This window comes from Amblyomma mixtum, chromosome 7 (genome assembly GCF_055824585.1).
Source record: "Amblyomma mixtum isolate Tamu chromosome 7, ASM5582458v1, whole genome shotgun sequence".
NCBI classification, from domain to species: Eukaryota; Metazoa; Arthropoda; class Arachnida; order Ixodida; family Ixodidae; genus Amblyomma; species Amblyomma mixtum.
In genome coordinates this window covers 111,425,179-111,447,699 of record NC_143018.1, presented here as the reverse complement: position 1 = coordinate 111,447,699, position 22,521 = coordinate 111,425,179, and the positions used below count along the sequence as shown (strand labels likewise).

The following is a 22,521-nucleotide window of genomic DNA, read 5'->3' as shown; positions in this document are numbered from 1 at the left end:
CAAGGTGCAGGAAAACGTAGTTTCAAATGCGCAATTGTATGATTGATGCACGGGAGAGCGTTAATTTGCGAAGACTTTCTTGTGCAGTAGACGTAATCGGGCTGATTATGGTGACTACTGGATGTCTATATCAATTTATCGCAATGTTTCGTGCCAAAGTCGTTCGTCGAGTTATTTCTGGGGGAAATGAGCGCACTTATGCGTGCGCCTGAAAACTGAGCTTCCAGTAGCCGACGGATGGCCTCCCCAACTCCTCAACATGCACCGTCGTTGAATCTTTCCGCTACAATACCATTGTCGCCCACTGACGCCGTTCCCGCGCCTCATACCCGCCAGCATTTTACATTCAAAACACGTACCTGCGGCAACTCCAGACACACTCCTTTAAACACCTTCACTTCGCCCATACACTGCACCACTCGCATCGGCATACCAACTGTACGTTTATTTCTGCCTTTTAACACACCCCTTTGGCACTCCTCTCATACACACTTCCATCCCCTCATTCTGGCAGGCCACTCCTCTGTCTGCATAGCCTGCCGACGTGCTTCGACTAATACAGATGGCCATGCTCGAGATAGGGATGAGAGGGCTTCAGGATTAAGGAGCTGTGGCTGACCTAGTTTGGACAGAAGCTTTTATTCCCCTCTTACTCCTATGAAGTTATCTCCGGTGGTACTCTCCTTCACTCTCCTTCAGTACTCGTGTTCATTTGGGACTTATGCTGAATATAATAAAAAATCATAAGTGTAATACGACTGACCGCTCGGCTCCCCTACAAAAGCGACAACTGACGGTACTCGCCAAATGTCATGCTTGGGGCCGCGAACCTCCAATCTTGAGTACAACGAAGAAAGACAGCTCGGCAGCAGCTTTGGTCCCTCAGCTTTTCTCCAAATTAGGTCTTTATCCAGATCTTCATGCCCAAAAATTGCAGATGGAGCTTGATCAAACCTAGTGTGTACGCGAAAGCTTCCCACACGCCACACACGCAGCGGAACGGGTTGTCCTTGAATTTCTCGTGAAACTGCCTCGTTGCAGTCCCAAACTCACTGAGGCGAATTACGTGGTTAGTCCGTCTCTCTGACTCGGTTTCCGTCGGCTGTTGTTCAGAAGACGTGGAGGCGGCGGCTTCGTTCGCGGCTCGTTGTCGTCGCTTGTCCTCTTCTTGTCGTCCTCGCTTGCCGAGCCGTTCTTCGGGCATGTCAGCCGCACGTCTGGACTTCCTCGCTTCCTTCTCGCGCCGTCCGTCGGCCTTGCACCATGATACGACTTCGGGATCCGTCGACGTAGCTTTTCGTAGCCTTTACTGATGCCTTTCTGTGTAAGTATGCTTCCAATCCGCCTCTTCACCTATTAAGCATCTGACAAGCGAGTGCAGCTGCGCTCAGAATACGGCGCATGCATAGTGAGGTTATGTGAGGTGCACAGCTGATTGATGACGTCACGCGCGGCGACGAGGAGGGGACCGGCGCAGCGTCGGCGATGGCGCGCGGCGAACACGTGTGGCTCGGCTCAACTGGTTGCCATTGAAACGGTTCATGCGCAGATGTCTTGCGCCCGACCAGGTGAGATTCTCCACAGCTAGCGTAGTGAAGCTTTTGCTTCCGAACAATGTTCTGTCAATAAAGAAGCGTTATGCGTTGTAAAACACATATTAGCGCGACAGTGTTAAAGCGTAAAATAGGGCGGCTGAGGGGGCCACCCGCCGGAGAAGCTACCTAGGTGGGCCATATAGATCACGTGACCTTGCGACGTCATGACAACCTGCCCACTGAATTTTGAGCATGCTGACCACTGTGGCAGGTGGTTGTTGACGATTCACCCCTAAAGGTTGCTCGGGAAGTGCAACTTGTGTCACGCAAGCCTCACCGTCGGTAGCGCCTGCCTTCAGAGGGCAGTGGCACATAACTTAGCCACGGCACCATTGCGGAAGGAGAGGTATGAGGACCCCCAGGTAGCTATGAATGTGAAGATGAGAACGACCAATTTCGCATATACGGGCATTAACTGGCTAACACAATCACGTCATGTCTTTAAGATGGAGATTAAGTGCCCCCTCCACTTTTTTCCTTGCTTTGTTTATTTTCACATACTGCAGTCGCGCATGACGGTGTAGTGGGAACTCTCTGTAGTAGGGGAAACCATAGGGAACGAAACGAGGCTTATTGGTCGAGTGGTAACTTTGAAGAACCATTACTTGACGAGGACATATCTATATAACTTTTAGCCTCATAATAGTGCAAACCACTTACAAAGGGCAAATCTATAAAGACAAGGCTGAAACCAATCCACTGAACTTGAGCTGAGAACTATACTCACGATACAACATATACTATACATGAAACTGAAACACGAACGCATAAAGAGGTGACGTCGATATGTAGATGAAATAAAAAACAACATACACTCGAGACAAAAGTACATGAAAATAAATGCATGAAATTCAAATTGCGGACACTCATCTCGATGGCAATGCATAGAAAGTAGAATCATGAAGTTCAAAATTCCACACATTTACTCTTTTGTGCAATACACAGAAAGATTTCATCATACGGAGAAAGCGCATTACCGACACTTTGTCGGTTGTCACGTGCAGCGCCACATGAGTCTAACGCGTGTCTCTAGAACACATCCCACAACAAAAATGAACCCACCCAAATACAGCCCCGCAGCACTTTCCTGCCATTAGCATTTCTCCGACCTTGTCTTATCCTTACGACTACTGAATAAAAGGCTCATCCATAGAAGATTCACTGAGAAGACGACCGCATTCTCACGGGTCTGCCGAAAGACACACAACTCGAGGAGCTTTACGCGCAGAGCGGTATGAACCTGCTCTTGGAGATTGTGGAACAGGCGAATCTCGCCCGAAGGAACCAGCTGAGCTGTACGCCTGCTGGGCTTTATATTTCGGAGGAACTTCTTATTGCAATTAAAACATAAATGCATCCCTCAGATGATTACGCCCGTCCTCCATGGGTCCCTACTGTTGTAGTCAGATGGCAAATTTCTGTCACAAAATATGGCTTCCCCAGGTGGCAACTGGGAGCGACGCGAGCGCTTCGCTAAAGCTGAAACTCCAGGCACACTTTCGTCGCTCGTTACCGCGCCAGGCGTACCGCGCGTCAGCCAGAACCAGTCTGCTCATGCGCACTGCAACAGACGCGAGCCCTGACGCTCCGATTTGTTCCTGTCATATATTTAGCGCGCGCCTTAAAACACGTGAAATGTATTTGCTACACAAATAGTTAATCTCGTCTTTTTACTGTGATCTTGTACCTCGCTCTTGCAAAACCTGTTTTATCCTGGGGATAATATTTTATGCACAATTTCTGCTCGATGATTGGTACTGTAGATTCAGAACCATTAGAAATCTGACGGTCACTTGGCCCACTTGCAGTATGATATAAATTCTAAACCTGAAATGTTGCCTATTAAGGACGAAAACTTGATTGGATGCTACGGCGGAGATGCCGTCTTGTTCGGGAACTTGTTCTTGAATCTCGCGGATAGGAGCCGTATGCTGGTTAGAAACACTGATAATGTCGATTTTGGAGCAATGGAAACACCTCTTCCCTTTGACTCGGCAGGTGGCTGCTAACGCGATGTGTTCATTAGAACCACACCTAAAACAGCGCCTGGTCGCCTGTTGCTCTATAGTTTCTCGCCATTGTTGAGGAAAGTGTGCCTTACGGCGGCCCTGGCTATGGCAGTCGGGGGTCTCTGTTGATTGAGGAGTGTGGTCTCCGAGATTATTACTGACGTTGTTGCCAGAAGTTCTTTGTGATGTGAAGATGTAGCAATTGCGGATTGGGATTCCAGGTGTTATTTTGGATAGACGATGACGGTTCCATAGCGGAAGGATGAACTTCTGGCCGTGACGGCGTTACCGCTGCTCTCTGGATGGGCTGAACCACGGCGTCAAATTCTGAACGTCTAAGGCCGTTTGCTCTTGTTGAGTCGCGATGCGAACAGCTGTCGTGTGCATCAGTGTTGATCTCTCCAGCAAGAGTCTTTCACGGACTCGCTGAGCGGCGACTACATTTAGAAGCGGGTGGCTATACATTTCTTCGAATTCGAGGTATCTGCATGCGTTCATGAAGCCCCGGAGAGCTGTACACATTGGAAGACGTTTTCACCTCCTTCCTGTTGCAAACGCTGAAAGGGCTGCAGTTTTACGACTGCATTTGAAGCTGTGGGAAATTCTCATTTAAACAGGAATAGGTAGTCGGATATTCTTCCAGCGCCACCCGCTCGCTGCGCTTGCCGTCAGCGTTAAGAATGGGGCAACTGCCTAACGCATGTAAAATATGCGTCTGCCTTCACCAGCGAAGTGACAAATAAGGAAAGACCTTTTATGCTGTGCTGACGAACAGCTGTCCCGTTCAAGCGGGACATTTCTACAACAGCTGAGACGATGAGACCATGGGCCGGCCTAGCCTCGTTAAGAACGGCAGTGGTGGGTCGCCGTGGGAGCTGTTTCAGGACTATGCAACATTGTGCTTCATGAGAAGTGAAATCCTTGCTTTATTTATAAAGAATCAACTTCTCGGCCTATGATACCTTCACGAAGGCCGAGTTTCATTTGGCCTCGTGAATGACCTCTGGTGGGGAGTCGTCATTTGCTCCATTCCCGACGGGTAAGCCATTGAGCCACTCGACCTCGTATTGTGCGCCGTGAACGAAAGTGCGAATACTGGGGCTGTTACTTGAAAGATGCACTCGAACTTTTCTCTTACTTTTCCTTTAGAAGCATTCATGTCTGGGTTCTTGGCTTGTTCAGAGTAAAGAGAGCTGTTTGCTGGAGAATTAATGATTATACTTTTGGCTGCTTGTTCTACAGCTCCCTGCTTGTGTCCGACGCTAGGTCCAAGCGAACAAAGAAAAGACGTGAAGAACTCGCATTCGACATCAAGAGATCTGCGGGTGTTCGTAGGCGCTTAAACAGGGAGATTATCGGAGCCTAAAGGACAATATTTGACTTGCCTCGGGTAAACAAGTCGGTGCTACCATGAACGTATGCCTAACGATGTACTTCTGTCGTCGCCAATGTAGTGGGAATGAACGCCGAGGAGCGGAGAAACGAGCGCATTGATATTTATAGCCTTTAGCGATGTGACGTGTAAGGGCCAATTACAGAGGACACATCTGCAACGACGAGACACAAGACCATCATTGTACTTAAGCAGCAACGAAAAACCCACAACACAACATATACTCCTCCCTTGTAGAAGATATGCATGAAGCAAAGCTGAAGTTTTTGCTTCATATGCATGAAGAAAAAAGATACACGTGAACAATTAATATTGGTAGCTGTATGAAACTGAACACTGAACACACGGTAATACCGAAATACAGGAAGATACATATCACCATCATCATCGTCAGCCTGACTACACCCACTGCAGGGCAAAGGCCTCTCCCATGTCTCTCCAATTAACCCTGTCCTTTGCTAGTTGCCGCCACTGTATCCCCGCAAACTTCTTAATCTCATCCGCCCACCTAACTTTCTGCCGTCCCCTGCTACGTTTGCTTTCTCTTGGAATCCACTCCGTTACCCTTAAGGACCAGCGGTTATCTTGCCTTCGCATTACATGCCCTGCCCAAGCCCACTTCTTCCTCTTGATTTCAACTAGGATGTCATTAACCCGCGTTTGTTCCCTCACCCACTCCGCCCTCCTCCGATCTCTTAACGTTACACCTATCATTTTCCTTTCCATTGCTCGCTGCGTTGTTCTTAACTTAAGCTGAACCCTCTTTGTTAGCCTCCACGTTTCTGCCCCATAGGTGAGTACCGGTAGGATACAGCTGTTATATACTTTTCTCTTCAGGGATATTGGTAAGCTACCATTTATGACCTGAGAGAACCTGCCATACGGGCTCCACCCCATTCTTATTCTTCTAGTTATTTCCCTCTCATGATCCGGATCTGCAGTCACTACCTGCCCTAAGTAGACATATTCTCTTACGACTTCCAGCACCTCGCTACCAATTGGGAACTGCTGTTCTCTTGCAAGGCTATTGAACATTACTTTGGTTTTCTGCATGTTAATTCTTAGCCCCACCGTTCTACTCTGCCTGTCTAGCTGATTGATCATGCTTTGCAGTTATTGTCCCGAGTGGCTTAGCAAGGCAATGTCATCAGCGAATCGCAAATTACTCAGGTATTCTCCATTAACTCTTATACCCAACTCTTCCCATTCCAGTTCCCGGAATACCTCCTGTAAGCAGGCAGTGAAGAGCATTGGCGAGATCATGTCTCCCTGCCTGGCACCTTTCCGTATTGGAATTTTATTGCTGACTTTATGGAGAACTATAGTAGCTGTGCAATCGTTATAAATATCTCCCAATATTTTCACATAGCACTCTTCCACACCCTGATTCTGCAATGCCTGCATGACAGCTGAGGTTTCCACTGAGTCGAATGCTTTCTCGTAATCAATGAAAGCTATATATAGGGGTTGGTTATATTCTCCGCATTTCTTTATCACCTGATTGATAGTGTGAATGTGGTCTATTGTCGAGTATCCTTTACGAAAGCCTGCCTGATTATTTGGTTGACTAAAGTCCAAGGTTGTCGTGACTCTATTAGCGATTACCTTAGTAAATACTTTGTAGGCAACGGACAATAAGCTGATCGGTCTATAATTCTTCAAGTCCTTGACGTCTCCTTTCTTATGAATTAAGATAATGTTAGCGTTCTTCCAAGCTTCTGGTACTCTCGAGGTCACAAGGCATTGCGTATACAGGGTGGCTAGTTTTTGTAGCACAATCTCTCCTCCGTCCTGTTACCTGATCCCCACCAGCTGCTTTCCCTCTTTGCATTGCTCCTAAGGCTTTCTTTACTTCCTCCTTCGTTACTGGCGGGATGTCCCATTGCTGTGCTCGACTGCCTCCCTCAGTAACTTGATGATAACATTCGCTACTGTATAGATTTGTGTAGAACTCTTCGGCTAATTCAACTATCTTATCCATATTGCTGATGACATTGCCCTGTTTGTCTTTTACATACATATATACATATATAAATTGAAATTACATACGCTCATCTCAATTGCGATGCACAGAAAGCAGGTACATGAAATCTAGATTTGCAAGCACTCATCATAGTGCAATGCGCATGAACATTTTGAAATGTACCGAAACTGTAATGCGCACATTTTCTCTACGGATGAATCCACACGGAAATGAATCCACATACACTTCGTCTCTTCCGCCAGGGCGTTCCCTGAAAGGCTTGCTGAGCGTCTGCAGAACGCTTATGGGATTTCGCTGAATCTCTTTAATTTCCTACGAGCAAGTTATCCACTAGGGTGGTCCACTGTATCTATCTGTATGTATCTATCTAAGTTCTATCTGTAATTGCTAATTTAAAGACGACCGGCCCCGGCGTTGACAATATCCATGGAAAGCATGTGAAAAGTATCCGGTCATTGGTTGCGCCAGTCCTTAGCCACATCTGCAATCTCGTTTTTAAATCTGGCAGTTATCCCAAGCAGCTCAAGATAACGAAAATAATACCGGTCTTCAAAAAAGGCGATCCAGCTTTGCCAAATAATTATCGTCCGATTGCAATTCTTCCTTTTTTGACAAAATTTTAGAAAAACTAATTGAAGTAAGGTTGTCTAGCTATATTGAAAAATTTAACATATTGACAGATAGTCAACACGGCTTTCGGCGCGGACTATCTACAGATACTGCAATAGCGTCTCTCATAAATTACGTTAGGCTAACAATTGATAAAGGAATGTTCTCAGGAGCAGTTTACATAGATTTTAGCAAAGCATTTGATTCCATTGATCACTCCATCTTGTTTCACAAATTGGAATCTTATGGTATCACTGGACCTCCCCTAATGCTCTTGAAGAGCTTTCTCTGTGACCGACAGCACATAGTCTCTATTAATGACCATACATCTAACATAGCTTTAATTAACAAGGGTGTTCCACAGGGCTCAATTCTTGGCCCTGTATTGTTTTTACTCTACATTAATGATTTACCATCCTGTTTAAAGAATTGCAATAGTATACTATACGCAGATGACTCTACCATGCTATCATCGCACCAGGACATTAATCAGCTGATTCTTAACCTACAGAATGATCTTAATTCTCTTGAGCGTTGGTGCCACATTAACCGCCTGTCCGTGAACGTCACTAAAACTTGTTTTCAGATTTTCCATCCCCCTCAGAAGTCATTGCCCATCACACCACTTCTATACCTCAATTCTGCTGCTATTTCACCGCAAGATCGAGTTTCTTTTCTTGGTGTTATCATTGACCCTCACTTAAAATTCCATCATCATGTAGCTGAAACGTGCAAGAAAATTTCTTATGGATTACGCGCACTAATTAAAGCCCGAAGCTATTTTCCAGTCCAAACTTTATTATCTCTTTACTACGCATTCATCCACAGCCACTTAAACTACGGTATCTCATCTTGGGGTAGCGCCTATCATATTCATCTCTGGCCTTTAATAAAACTGCAAAAGCAAGCCATGCGCATCATAACCAATACCCCTCGAATGTCACCCTCCCGCGTTTTGTTCATAGATTTAAACGTTCTACCTATCTCGGCCCTTTATTTTTACAACCTTGGTATCCTATTCTTTAAGATTCTTCATCATTATCTCCCGCTAAGCATATTTTCTCCCGGCACGATCATGAGCAACACCGTCACTCGTTTTGCGCTGCGTAATAACTTTTTACTACCTAAGGTCAGAACTAACTACGGGAAACAATGCCTTCATTTTTCATCCGTATCATTTTGGAATTCTTTGAACATAGACATCAAACAAACTAATACGCTTTCTTTATTCAAGGTCAAACTAAAGCTTTTCCTTCTTAATTTGTGATTTTTTTGTTATGTTATTGATTCTATGTATCGCGGCATCTGTGAGTGTTTTATTTTACATTATTGTGCATTACATTGTTTGTATTTAAATATTTCAGTAACTAATATTACACTATGTGCCTACATTTATTCTGTTTCGTCGCTAATTAATGTGTTGTTTATTTTATATTATGTTGCTTATTGAAATTTATTTTCATGGGAGGTCCCGCCCGCGGTCTTGTACCATGGGACCTCTCGCTGTATAGAATTGTAAATTTTATTGCATTACTCAATAAACTTTCAACTTCAACTTCAACTTCAACTCACTTGCAGAAGAAAACACTAGATGTTTATTGAAGGTGGGAAAATATTATTCAAGCCATAATTTAAACACTTCAACTTTTAAATACACTATGAATAATGCTTAGGTTCTTAGGTATGTGGTTGCTACTTAAATGTTTCAGTACACGAAGTTTGAAAATAGAGGGAAGAATGAAGCGGAAGAACAATTACTGTTTGCTTTGTTGACTTCCACATGTACATGCCAGATATCTTGTGCGTATCCAAGACACCCATGCTAGGTAATGATTGTTGCACGAATTGCTGTATGGGTCTCCTAAGTGCGGTCTTTGTGCGAGATATATTTTATTGCAGTTTTCGCCTGCATATTGCAGCGCAGCCAAATACGCTTTAAGATCAAATCTCACATTTTAGACAACAGCATCCGATAGAACAGCTCGGGTGCTTTGTTTTTAGTGCACTGACCCTGTGGAGTAATGTATTGCATAGCTGTAGCCTCTGGTAGTTCGTATAAAGAGGCTAGACTCCAGTTAATAACTGTCGCGAGTTTTTTATCCCTGTATTAAACCTGTAAATTACTCTACAAACCTTTATCAAAAGAGCCCATTAGCACATATTAGAACTTCATCTGAACTGTTCACACTGTGGCAGTATTCGACGCCATCCTAGAGGTTGTCGTCAACCAGGGAAACAAGGTTTTGTGATATGTATTGTCAGCAGCTAGATTTTAGGAATTTTCTTTTTGACACAGGCCACATCGTGTTACCGTTTAAGCTTCGCCTGAAGGAGGGGATGGGTCAATTTCCCGATGCTCAATATAGTTTTAAGTGGTGCACGTTAACTATTCAACGAATTGGTTAACCAGAGAGCGAGGACAAAGTTTACCTGTCGTTTTTATCGCCGCCAAGATTCGTGGCACATGTTGGAATATCAAAGGATTCGCTTTGGATGCCTTCGCCTTTTATCCTGCACCGGTCTATCGCAAGGGTAAAACACCTGAATTAGTAAAAAAAGTTCATTTAGGCCACTAACTGAAAAATGCGATTGTGGTTTTCGATGCACTTCTCTAAAGCGCTCGAACAGCACACTAAGGAATGCACTGACGAAATTTACGACCAGTCTAGTGTACTAAACAACTTATCGTGCATGGACATGACGATGATTTGTGTTTAGCTTCTCATTTCTTGAGAAGGTACAGTCTTTGTCAAAAGTTTAGAGACCAGGGGGTTTGCTTCTTAGCCTTGCAGTGGGACTCCTGAAGCATTCTGGGAATTCCTACCCATTGAAGGAGGCAGAACCAGAAATCTTCGCATCCAGAGGAAATTTGAAGCGCTGGAGATACATCACGAACCACACAGTGAGGCTCAGAATCAAACCCCCTGGGCTCCAAACTTTTGACAAAGGCTGTACATCGGGCCCGCCAAGAAGCGGCCAGTGTTACAAATTGCTCAACCGAACGCGCTTTTCTAGCGCTATAGACAACTCTGTGGACGTCTGTACTTGCTTTGGCGGTCGCTTATGTGGAGTTTCCATGGAGAGAAGTAGTGTTTTGTTCAACCCTAATCGTACCATAATCAAGGGGAACGCCGATTTACGCACAAATTCGTCATGGACACATTGTGACAGAAGTGGCATCGTGCAGTCTCAAGAACTGTTCTTTTCCAAAGGGCCCAAAGGGTCCCCAGCTTTTCCGTGTTAGCGAAAGCTCCAAAATATGCGGCAAAGCTTGCGCCGGCGCAATTCCCATAAGCCACTTAGTGGGTGCGGAAGGACGTTGTAGACCGTTTGAAAGCCGACACGCAGCGAGAAATGGCCGTGAATTTCTTGCTGTCATAAGCAGACGGCCCCTATTGGTGAATGGCTGGCTTTGCCTCATCGCTCAGAAAAATGAGCGTGCATTAAAAAAAAATCATATATTGATTTATATCTCACGGGCATAACCACTGTTCCATTGATTAGTTTTTAAAGTTTTTTCTGGTGGCGGAACGTTATTTAGTGTTTGAGCATGGATTAGAGTGACATACAAAGAATCAACTGTTCTTATCCGTATTGAGACTATTAGCCTTGGGCTGGCTTTCACTTATTACCAAGCCGCGATGTGTTGAAAGAACATTCGGAGGGATGGTAATGCAAGTTTTTTTCTTCGCCAAATTTGTATGGTTGTGCCGTTGTGCTTTCGTACCCTCAGCGCAATGGTCGAGCAGCTTTTTACTCAAGCCTTCAGTAAAAAAATAAAATAACGCGGGCAATCCAGACCTGTAATAAGACCGAACACGTCAATTCTGCTGCAATAATTCACATTTCTTGCTCAGCCTCGATTGCCGAAGCTTGAAGGGCGGCATAGTACCACCCTCTTTTTGGTAACAGCTGCGTACATAAACTGAATCGCTAGCAAGGGGTAATAAAACGTTGTTCGCCTACTTCAATTCCATACCTCATAAATTTCGAGCCCAGGTGAGGGCTAAGAAAGCACCACCTGATTTCGAATCCGCTGTATACGGAGTCTCACTTTGTCGTGATGCTGCGCAGTCTCTTGGTGTGCGCTGCCTTTTCCGCTGCTTTTGGTACGCGGGATCTGCGGGCCGAGTGGCAGGCCTTTAAGGCCAAACACGGTGAGTGCCCAATGTTGTGCGTCACCGTGGTGGCAGTTTTTCTTGGCAAACCCTGGCCCGATATGGAGAAGGCGTTTGGGCTTCTTGGCTTTGGTCTAGAAACGTTGAACACCAGAGAATGAGGCAGCAGAAAAGAGGCGGCACACAAAGCAGCGCTACGTTGCCGTGTCTTGAACGGCACGTTTAATTGCGACAAAGCGGTGTTTCGCAATTTGCTGACATTCTTATAACCGCCACTTGCTCTCGCTGTAACGGTTTGAATGGTCAGCAATATTCGCAATGTTGTTAATAATTAAAACTCCTAGAAGAGAAAAAATGTTCCTCAGCCATTTCAAATTATCTGATACAGCGAGACATGAACCGAATATCCAATACTATGAAAGATGAGACGTCAGCAAACCATGAAGATGAGCTCTAATAAATCACAAAACCCGCCACAAAGCCCAAAACCATGCAAGTAGTATATAGTTAGACTGCTCAGTCGGAGATATGCCAAAAAATTATCATCGTCGCCTTGCGTCGGAAGTGTTCGACGTAATACAAGTTTCTTACTTCACCAGGAAGAAGCTATGTAGAACGCCCTGAAGACGACAAGAGATTCAAAATATTCGCTGAAAACAGGCGGTACATCGCAGAGCACAACGAGAAATATCAGCGAGGCCTCGTATCCTATCGCCTTGCTATGAATCACTTTGGGGACATGGTGAGTACAGGAAAGCATAACGAAAATTACATTTGGCGTTCAATATATAGCGTTATGTATCTATAGTGCAACTCGGTGGTGCGGCAGTTTTGGACCCCGTTCAGATCTTCTAAACGTGCTTTTAACTACAGTGTAAGTGTGTAAAGATTGGATAGTTTCAATTGAAGACTCCAAAGGCATCAAAAACCCATTGTGTTTCTACATGGGCTGAGGCTGTGCTCTACAATTATGGGAGAAGTTCCCACACCACCTCTTACCAGGTGCTTGTCAGTTCTCGAAGTTTATAGCGCTTGCCTCAGCAGCCGCCAATACTGTGAAGACAGTAAATAGCCTGATCACCTACACCCCGATGTGTTCCCCTTGAATGGCAGATCCAAGCGTTTGTTGACTCTCTTCTTATTGTTGCCCTCTGACAACTGGCTTGTCCTGTCGAGTCGGGTATAGGATGCCGGGGCACATAATTTAGGGTATGGGCTAAACTCACCATCCCTCTGCTTCGGGTGCACGCATGAAATAGCCTTCACGTCTCTGCTGTTTTCTATCTCTATCGGCAGCGTATACATTTGGATCTTACCTTCGCACGTTATTCCGGCGCCGGCTGTTCGACCAGCTTGCTCTTCGCGAACTCGGCGCTACCGTCAGCGATTTCGCGCCCGCCGCAACGCTTATATGCCCGCTGTGCACTGTTTCTCGATGACATCGGAAGTATTCACTCCGAGTAAAAGAAAGCTGGAAAAAGAAAGCGGCTGGCGGCTCAGCATTGCTAACCACGAAATATTGCACGAAAACAGGTTTTTGCAGGTAGATACCAATGCCAAGTACCTGAAAGCGTGACTGACAGCGCGTTTCCTTTCCTTTAATGGCTTGCGCATACATGGAAGTACCCGAGGACTAAGAGGTACAATGCACAGCACGATAGTGTGTTGTACGTCAACACGAGGCATAATCGGTTGGGGTGGTAGCATAGCGCTCTCGAGCAGTGGCCAGCCAAGGTGATCATTTTTCGCCGCCGCGGGTTCAAGACGAAGTTGTGGGAATATTTATTTGGTTTCTCCAGGTTGATCAAGATCACCTGCATTTAAAGCGTCGTATATTTCTCGCCATTTCCTGCATCACGTGACTAACTTCCGAGGCTCCACCACACACCGGCAGCATTTCGCAGGTTAGGAGGCCGGTAGTGCTCGTGCACTACAAAAACTATTTAAATAGCCTCACACTATCAAGTTCAACAATGCTCTCCGCAGTAGCGAAGAGGCTCGCATCACCGTGCTCCTCGCATGGAACGATGAGCCGCCCCAGGAATGAGCATCGTTACTGCCTCTCGCCGCTTGAGCCATCTATCCACACTGCATGTGCGTTCTACCGCTCCAACTCCTCGCATTCCTTGACCGCGTATACCAGACATCGCAGCGCTCAGGGGCCGGGAAGCTAGCGCTGCTGCCACTGTAAAACCGCGAAAATGTTGTCCCTGTTAGGTTGTACATGACCTACCGTTCTACCTACATTTGCGAAACCTTCGGCTTGTAAAACTCTTTTAGCAGTAATTAAATGTGATGACTCAGGGCTAGTTGGTAAAAGAGAAAGACCAACAATAAGAATAGACTACACTTGAGTTTCTTTTTCTCATCCTGCCGGCATGGGCAAGTTGAAACAAGAGGAAGAGAATGTACGTTGGTACACGATAGTGATTCTGTGCACATAAAAATGCATGTCTTTGAGCAGCTAGCTTCAAGTAAACGTTTTGTTTGAAGCAGAGTCCAGATTTTTTGGACATGAATTCTAAATCTGATGCAATTGTGCAATATTGTAAGGTTTTACTATGAAAATATTCAAGGTAATGGTCCCTTGTTCTGATGCGTAGCAAACTGTATCGTTTAAAGCTTGTCTATTGCTGGCGTCGAATAGTTAGGAACGTCATACTGAATCAATGGGGAACGTTTGTCTGGAACTGCTTTTTCTGTAAATCCTGGAACTTTTTTCTCGCAGTGTATTTTAAAGGTAGCACAAAATGCGCGGGCGATAACTAATTATGCGTATTTTATTCTGAACGAAGTGGTGTCGTTTTGAGCAAGTTTTTTCTCTCGTGCCCATTGGCCCTTGACATTTATTGAATAGTTTGCCAATGAATCATATCTCTAAACCGGGTGAGCACGTCAGTCACCGGAAATTCGCGAAAAGACATTCACGTCGCTGTGCCGCCACTCGACTTGCAGAGTGGAACGCAGCCGTACAAAATTGCGTGAGATTGTCTGATATCCGTAAAAATGCAAGCTCGACAATGAGTTGAAGCATGTTTACCGCTGTAGAAAGCGTTAATATGCGTGAAGTGCACTCCCAGTCTTACTAAAATCAACGCAGCTCTGGTAAGCACAGGCTCATGAATACTAGAAAACAACATAGCGGCGACCTGGGGGTAGGATTCAGCGTCAACGAGGGCAGTGGCATTTACGCGAAATAAAATCAACTGGCACAGAAAAAAAAAAGTTCGGGGCACTGTCGCAAATCCTGATGGGCAGTTGGCGCTTTATGATGGGCTGGCCACCATTACAGCCCTAAATAAAATTCATACGCGCACTCTATTACCAGGCAGAACATTTTGCTGGGTTAGTTGGCACATTCTCACATAGGTAAAGCGGCATCAACGAAGATGCCCGGAGGCGAAACCTGGCCGTTCTTAGTTTCGCCTCCGGGCAACTTCATTCGCGTCGCTTTGCCGATGTCGATTACGAAGGTTAGGAAGTTCTTCTGTTAAAACGTATGGACTAAATGCCGCTACATCATGTATGTGGAAGAATTAAAGAACATGTATTAATACAGATACTTTTGAAATAACAGGACGACAGGAGAGGAGGCACTACTTTAGAGGTGCTACTTTTTAACTTGTCGTTTTTCATTACCTGGTGTGAATCCAGCGCGTACACTGAAACCAATATACACGTCCAGTCCTTTGGGGAAAGAGCAACTCTGTAGTCTTGAAAGAATCAAAAGCAGACCCATCTCCTGTGTGCTTCGTTCAGTCATGCTATGTGCAATTAAGTACAGAGAGGTATGTATGCACGTTTATATGGCCTTGAATGCTTCCCAGTGAAGCTAACTAGTGATCGATTGAACCGAAAGCTTTCTTGATGAGACGTGAAACTTGCGTGACTGTTTGACCTTCAACTGCGTGATACAGCTTATTTAACACTTCTCCATGCTTCTTCTGAGGAAATACACATGATGCTTAGTTATGTTTCTTAGAGGCCAAAAGTAGGAAAACACAAGCAAATAAACCTAGAAAATTCACTTCATGAGTGCTATACGCCGGCTCGGCAGGCAACCCTGTGCTTGGGTGTTCAAAAAGTCACCATCATCTGTCTGACTGCATCCACTGCAGGACAAAACCTCTCCCTTACCTCCCCAATTAATCTGTCGTGCGTCAGCTTCAGACACCCTATCTTATCTCATCCGCCCACCTTTCTGTCGCCGCGACCATAGGTTTTCTTGACTTTCGATTTGCATGCCCTGCCCAGGCCCATTTTTTCCTATTGATTTCCACTAGGATGTCATTAACCCGCGTTTGCTCTCTGACCCACTCAGCCCTCTTCCTATCGTTTAACGTTGCGCCTATAATTTTCCTTTCCGTAGCTCGCTGCGTTGCCCTCAATTTAAGTTGCATCCTTTTAGTTAGCCTTCAAGTTCAAGCCCCTTTGATGGGTACCGGAACGATACGGCTGTTATATTCTTTTCTCTTGAGAGATATTGGTAAACTGTCGTTCATAATCTGAGAGAACTAACCAAATGCGCTCCACCCCATTCATATTCTTCTAGGCTTTTCCTTTGTGTGATCTAGATCCGTGGTCACAACCTGCCCTAAGTAGACGCATTCCCTAACCACTGGCAGAACCTCGCTATCAATTGTAAACCGTTATTCCCTTCAGCGGCGGTTGAGCATTAGATTGGTTTTCGGCATAATAATTTTGAGACCCACCGTTCTGTTCTGCCTAAGACATCGATCATGCTTAGTCATTCGTTCTTTGAGTGACCCATGAATGAAATGTTATCGGCGAATCGCAGATTATTAAGGTACTGTGCATTAATGTTTATCTCAAACTATACCCAATACAACCCTCTGAATAACACTCGGAAATAGGCAGTGAATAGAACTGGCAAAATAGTGTCGCCCTGCCTTAGATCCTTCCTTAGTGAAAGCTTATGGCTGATTGTACGGAGTACTATAGTAGCTGTGGAGGCGTTATGGATATCTGTTTTACAAAAGGCTCTTCTACACACTGATTGCGCAAAGTCTGCATAACTGCGAAGGTTTCGACCGAGTCAGATGTTTTTTCCTATTCCTTGAGGACTATATATTGGGGTTGCTTATATTCTACGCATTTCCTGATTGATGGTGCGAATATGGTCTATTGTCGAGTATCGTGCACGAAAGCCTGCCTGATGATTTTATCTCTATTATCGATTATCTTGGCATATGCCTAAAAAACAACAAAGAAAAAGTATGTCGATCGGTGGCTTTTCAAGTCCTTCACATAGCCTTTTTTATAAATTAAGATGATGTTAGCGTTCTTCCAAGCTTGCGGTATGCTCGAGGAAACAACGCATTGCGTGTAATGCGTGGTTAGTTTTAATAGCACAATCTACTCATCATGCTTTGATAGATGAGCTCTCACTGGAACGTCAACAGCTGCTTTCGCCTATTGAGTTGCTCCTAAGGCTTTCTTCCTCTTTCGTCGCTGGCAGGACGTCCCATTGCTGTAAGCTACTTGTTTTCATTAACGTGCTGATTGCGTTGGCTACTGTGTAGATTTGTGTCGAACTCTTCGGTTGCTTTAACTATCTTATGCACATTGCTAATGACATTGCCCTCTTTGTCTTTTAACGCATACATCCAATTTTTGGTTCTGCCGAATTTCCTCTTCACCGCTTTTAGGCTACCTTCGTTCTTTAGAGCATTCTCGATACTCTCGATATTAACCTTTCTTGCGTCGGTTACCTTGCGCGCACCGATTGAATTTGATACCTCTGCTAATTCTATTTTTTCTAATCAGTTAGTGGCTTTGATGCTCTGGCGTTTTTACTGAAGTCTTTTTTCTAGTGAGAGAGCTTGCTGGTGTCCGGTCTAACCATCCTACCGACTACATTTACTGCACTCTCCCTAACGGTAGCTCTGAGATTACCGTTAATTACTTGGACACGAAGATTTCCTCTCTCAGTTAAAGCCGAATAGCTGTTCTGCAGCGGGATCTTCTCTACTGTCCTTCCCGCTAATCCGCTGATGGGTTTCCGCCTAAGTAGTTTCTTCCGTTCCTTCAAGTCTATGCTAATCCGAGACCTTTTATTTATTTACTTTATTATTGAATACAGCGAACATGCTGTATGCCCAAGCAGGAGAGGGAAATACATACAGGGGGAAAAAGAACCACGTGGTCATCATCACGTGGTCGAAACAACGCGTCTTTCCAAAGACCTCGACATCCTGAACGATGTCAGGATGAGCTATTTCATTTCTGCATTTGTGTAAGGCCGTTGGGACTGTTCCATGTCCACTTCCTGTTTTCCCGTTTGGGCGAGACAGTAATCATGATAAGCAATGTATTCCTTTATGCGACCTCTACTAATAACTCCCCCTGCTATTTATAGAGCCTCTGCCGTAGCCGCCTACCGCTCGGTACCGCTTGGTACCGCTTGGTATAAGGTTTCGGGTAGTTTATTTTTAACAACAAAATATTTTAACAACTCTGAATGTGAATATAGGCATAAAATACACTGGTTCGTTTAAAGCGTCGCAAGCTGCTGGCTCTGCTTTGGAAGCCCATTAGTTTTTATTTTTTATTCTGAAATAGATTTGCGGCCAACAGAAGGCTACACAAACGAAGGCACCTGGAAAACAGCCAGAACCGGAGTTTCAGAGGATTTGACTTCAGATGAATTTCAAATGTCCTGCCGTGCTATATGTCTGTATCTTGATTACTGTTAAAAGTTGGTCAACGTTACAGCTGAAGTGGGTTTTCAAAAAAAGTCTAGAAGCCACCTAGCCCTCAGCCAAACTACCACCAATACTACATTACAAAATGGGCTCTACTCCGGCTGTGTGCACTCTTCGGTAACCGTGCTTCTCTTGATGTACTCTAGAGACTACTCAAATAAGCGGGGTTAAGCTTCAGGTCTTGCCCCAGAAGTGCGTAGCAGCGGCGAGAAGTAATAAGCTAAAATGATAACAGGCTAACACGTGTATTGTGACATTTGAGATTGATGTTGCGAAATCAATACATGCATGCCTATGTCACTCCGCTCGACCATCCTTTTTTTCATTTATATATTAATTTCGCACTGATGCAAGCTTCAAGGTTGGTGTTTTAAGCGAATAAGGCTGCAATGACTTGTGCAGAAGCTGACAACTTTCCTCGGCCACTGTGTCGCCGCTGTAGACGCTGCGTCTGCGTTGTCCGCACATGACTGCCTAAAGCAAACCTGCAGAACCACTGCTCCATTCAATTCACACTTGTCATCTAGGGTAGGTGTAGGGTGGTAGTGTAGTAAGCATAGACACCCATAGGTTTCAAACATGGCGCCTTATGGAGCGTAGCCACTGCCCTCTCCGAAATGAGTGGACAACTAAACAATGGCGGCATAATGAAAAATAATGAAACGTGATATTATAGTCACGGGATTTCTGGCGAAAAAATAAATCCTCGAAGATGTCAACGTTTCGCTAGACACAACAGATGGGGTCAAAGAAATAGGACACAAATACAGACTACCGACGCTACGCTCTGTCAGTCCTCGTTGCGTCCTCATTCGTCATTTCTTTGCGTGTCACCCTGAATTTCCAGGTGCTAGCACTCCAACAGACGTAACCGTCTGGCATAATATCTAAGAGGTACAGTTATAGATAACGGTATAGGTGCTTGCTTGGGAGTTGTTCTTGAGCACCTGAGTTTGCCATCAATGGGTAGTGACAGATGGAGTTCATCTCACCTAAAAGAAACAACCGTCAAAGTTCGAACAAAAATCATACTTCATTAGTTGAAAAGCACAACACACCAGACTTGGAATAGTGACATAACAAAGGTTGGTAAACTAACCCACGGGAAAAGCTCAAAATTTTAACGTCCAGAGAACCAGCTACCTGCCTGCTGCCTTAATAGGCATAAGAGTGCTGTAAGCTCGTGCACTTTCCGAGGAAAATTGAAGACATTTGAAAGAGAAGAAAACACATGAAGAGAAGACATTTAAAGACATTATAAAGACATTATAAAGAGGAGAAGAAGAAGAAGAAGACATTTGAGTCATTAAAATGAATACTTATGTACAACAAATGATGTATAGAGTCAAGCGCTCAAAGAATGAGAAAGCAAGGGAAGTTACAGCAGGATGAAGAAATCCGAATTGTGAACCGCGGTCATAGGAAACGTTGAAGCAGGCTCCTTGTGCAGATTACCCAAGAAGATTTCACCAAAAGAACTGTCCCTATTAAAGGTTGATCTGCGCCTGAAACAGAAATAGAAATAACATCTGAGCATGCAAGATTTTACAAAGGGAGCAGACAACGACACATGACACGCAAAATTTTCTTCTCTGATCTATTGTAATAATAGGACAACATCACGCCATGTACAGAATTCAGTGCGTTCAAAATCTTTTTCATTCGCAGTTCTTAGTACTCAGTAAAATGTAAGTAGCGCAGGCATTCAAAGCCGCATTTACTTCGTATCTTCAAGAGATAGGGCTATAGATTTATCTGATCATGGCATTTCTTCGTCATGAACACAAATATTTATTATTAATTGTTTCAATCACATCAACACAAAGCGCAACAAATATTGAGGCCAACGAAAAGGGTTTAAATTAAGTTAAGGATAACGCGGGAGCTAAGGAAAGAAAAGCTATAGGGGCAGCGTTAAGAGACAGGAAGAGGTCAGAGTTGGAAAGGGAAGACACTCAGGTTCAACACAACCAAGTCGAAATCATGAGGAAGAAATGGTCTTAGGTAGGGTATGTAACGTGGTGGCAAGATAACCGATGGTTGTTAAGGGTAACGGATTGAATTCCGAGAGAAGACAAGCGTAACAGGGCGCGGCAGAAAGTTGGCCGGGCGGACGAGATTCGGAAGTATGCGGGGACACGGTGGCCACAGCTGGCCCAGGACCAGGTTAATTGCAGAGATATGGGAAATGCCTTTGGCCTGCAATGGTGTTGTAAGGCTGATTATGACGATGATGATAGAGGTGTCAGAAAACTAACATAATTCACCACGAAGCATGCGCTTTCCCATACACTGCCAAGCTATTATCCGAAAGTCGTATCTGACACCCCCACACGGGTGTTATAACACAGATTTCTGACTGGTATACGCACGCAGTGGCAACGACATACCACAGTATCAAAGCGACTGTAATACCGTACTGTTTCAATGTAATGTCGCCGCAACAGTTCTCACTTTCACACTTTTCTACGGACACCAGTTCTACGCTTGCTGCGCGTTGTCCATCTCGAATGACATTTCGACCTTCCGAACGCAGCAGCGTCGAAACCGTACGACTGGATGTGGCTATTATGACAAAAAACACATTCAGGCATGTAACCGACGAGAACGTAGCACGAGGAAGAAAATTAACCAAGCACTTGAAATTAACGCTGCTAAAGGCGTGTAACCACACTTAATTACGCCACAAGTTGACGAGATCCGCCGGCAGCTAGCGTCAAGCCAGCCGCAGAATAGACAAGCTTGATGGCATAAGAGCCGCTGCCTGCTGATGTGAAGGAGCGCGACATAATTATTTTTATATATAAAAAAGATTGCACTTTCCGAAGAAATGTAGAGAACAAAAACATTCATAAAGCCTGTAAAGAGAATACTGTTTTAAATGGTTATAGAACCCAAATGGGAAAGCAGTTTTCTCTTTTTGTTTCTCCACTGACTTCATTTTGGCACTTCTCTTCCACAGCCCTAACTGATGTCACCGGCGCTTAGTTCTAGACCGCACTGAAGCCTGACCTTTCCCTGCGCATGTAAATGACCTTTCGTTGTACGCCAGGTCACGTGCCAAAAGGAAGTTCGCCAGCCACCTCGGTGTGAGTTCTAGGTGAAGTCAAAACCACCCCCGCTGATGGTGCGACGGGAGCGCTCTGTCTCGGTACAAAGCAAATTGTGATAAGTTCTGAATTATTAAAATGAGCATTCAGAGCGGGCCTTGCACACTACAAATTCTTTTAAAGTACCATAAAGAGGGCGATAAAATACACAAAGCATTTTTTATGCCTTACGCAGGTAATGCACTCGGTTGAAAGATAAACAAACGAAGAAAGACACCGTGATAACGTGAGTCGTACATTGTCGACCTCCCGCGAAGCCTGTGAGGTGACGGCGAAGTAATGATATTGCCAGAATGATTTTGGCATTCCAGGGTTTTCTGGGGTTAACTGGAGGCATATCAAGGGGTGGAGGTTTTCTTGAAGCTTTTAGTTCGTTCATCTGAGGACGTCAACAGCGCTCGGGGACAGCCCTAGTTTCGCCAAACTGGGGCCATCCTGCATATAGACTGATTTCTGCTAAGAACCGTTTAAAGACACGTGCTGACGCCCCTAACTATCCCATTTGTCAAATTCATGAAAGCATGGACAGCGTGATGTCGGTATACCCCAAGTCAACGCAGCAAACACGAGCTTTGGCGGTTTCATTCGCGTGTTTCGCGTGTTTCGTGGGTCCGACCAGGCCACCGTCGGTGGACGTCATATATAAGGTATACGGCGAGGCTTCGAGAACTCTCCAGGCCGTTCAGAATCTTCGTTGCTTCATAGGAAGCGCAGACCTCGACTCGTGGGTGCGACCAGTCATAGGCAATAAAATGATATCTCGTTAAGATCACTCTGGCTATTTTTGGAAGTACACATTTCTTTTTTGTCAAGAGCGGGGGTGGGGAGGGAATAGCCAGTAAGCATTTCTTGTTACCGATAAAATAGACGGGGCAGAATAGTCGCAAAAACAATTAACCCATTACTCGCAGAAAGGATTATCACAAAATAGGATAGTAGCAGCGGCATTCACTTTTAGAACCTATTACGATGTTTTGG

The 22,521-nt window shown here is 44.9% G+C and overlaps 1 protein-coding gene across 1 annotated transcript in view; it reads left to right on the top strand.

The window, feature by feature from the left end:
• Positions 1 to 11,647: 11,647 nt before the first annotated feature.
• The window catches only part of LOC149337220 (cathepsin L-like), a 55,681-nt gene continuing 44,807 nt past the window's right edge, over positions 11,648 to 22,521 (top strand). The window contains exons 1-2 of the mRNA XM_089553385.1: positions 11,648 to 11,747; positions 12,308 to 12,450. Coding sequence (XP_089409511.1) covers positions 11,654 to 11,747; positions 12,308 to 12,450 — 237 coding nt within the window. The 5' untranslated portion in view covers positions 11,648 to 11,653. The remainder of the gene's footprint in view (positions 11,748 to 12,307; positions 12,451 to 22,521) is intronic.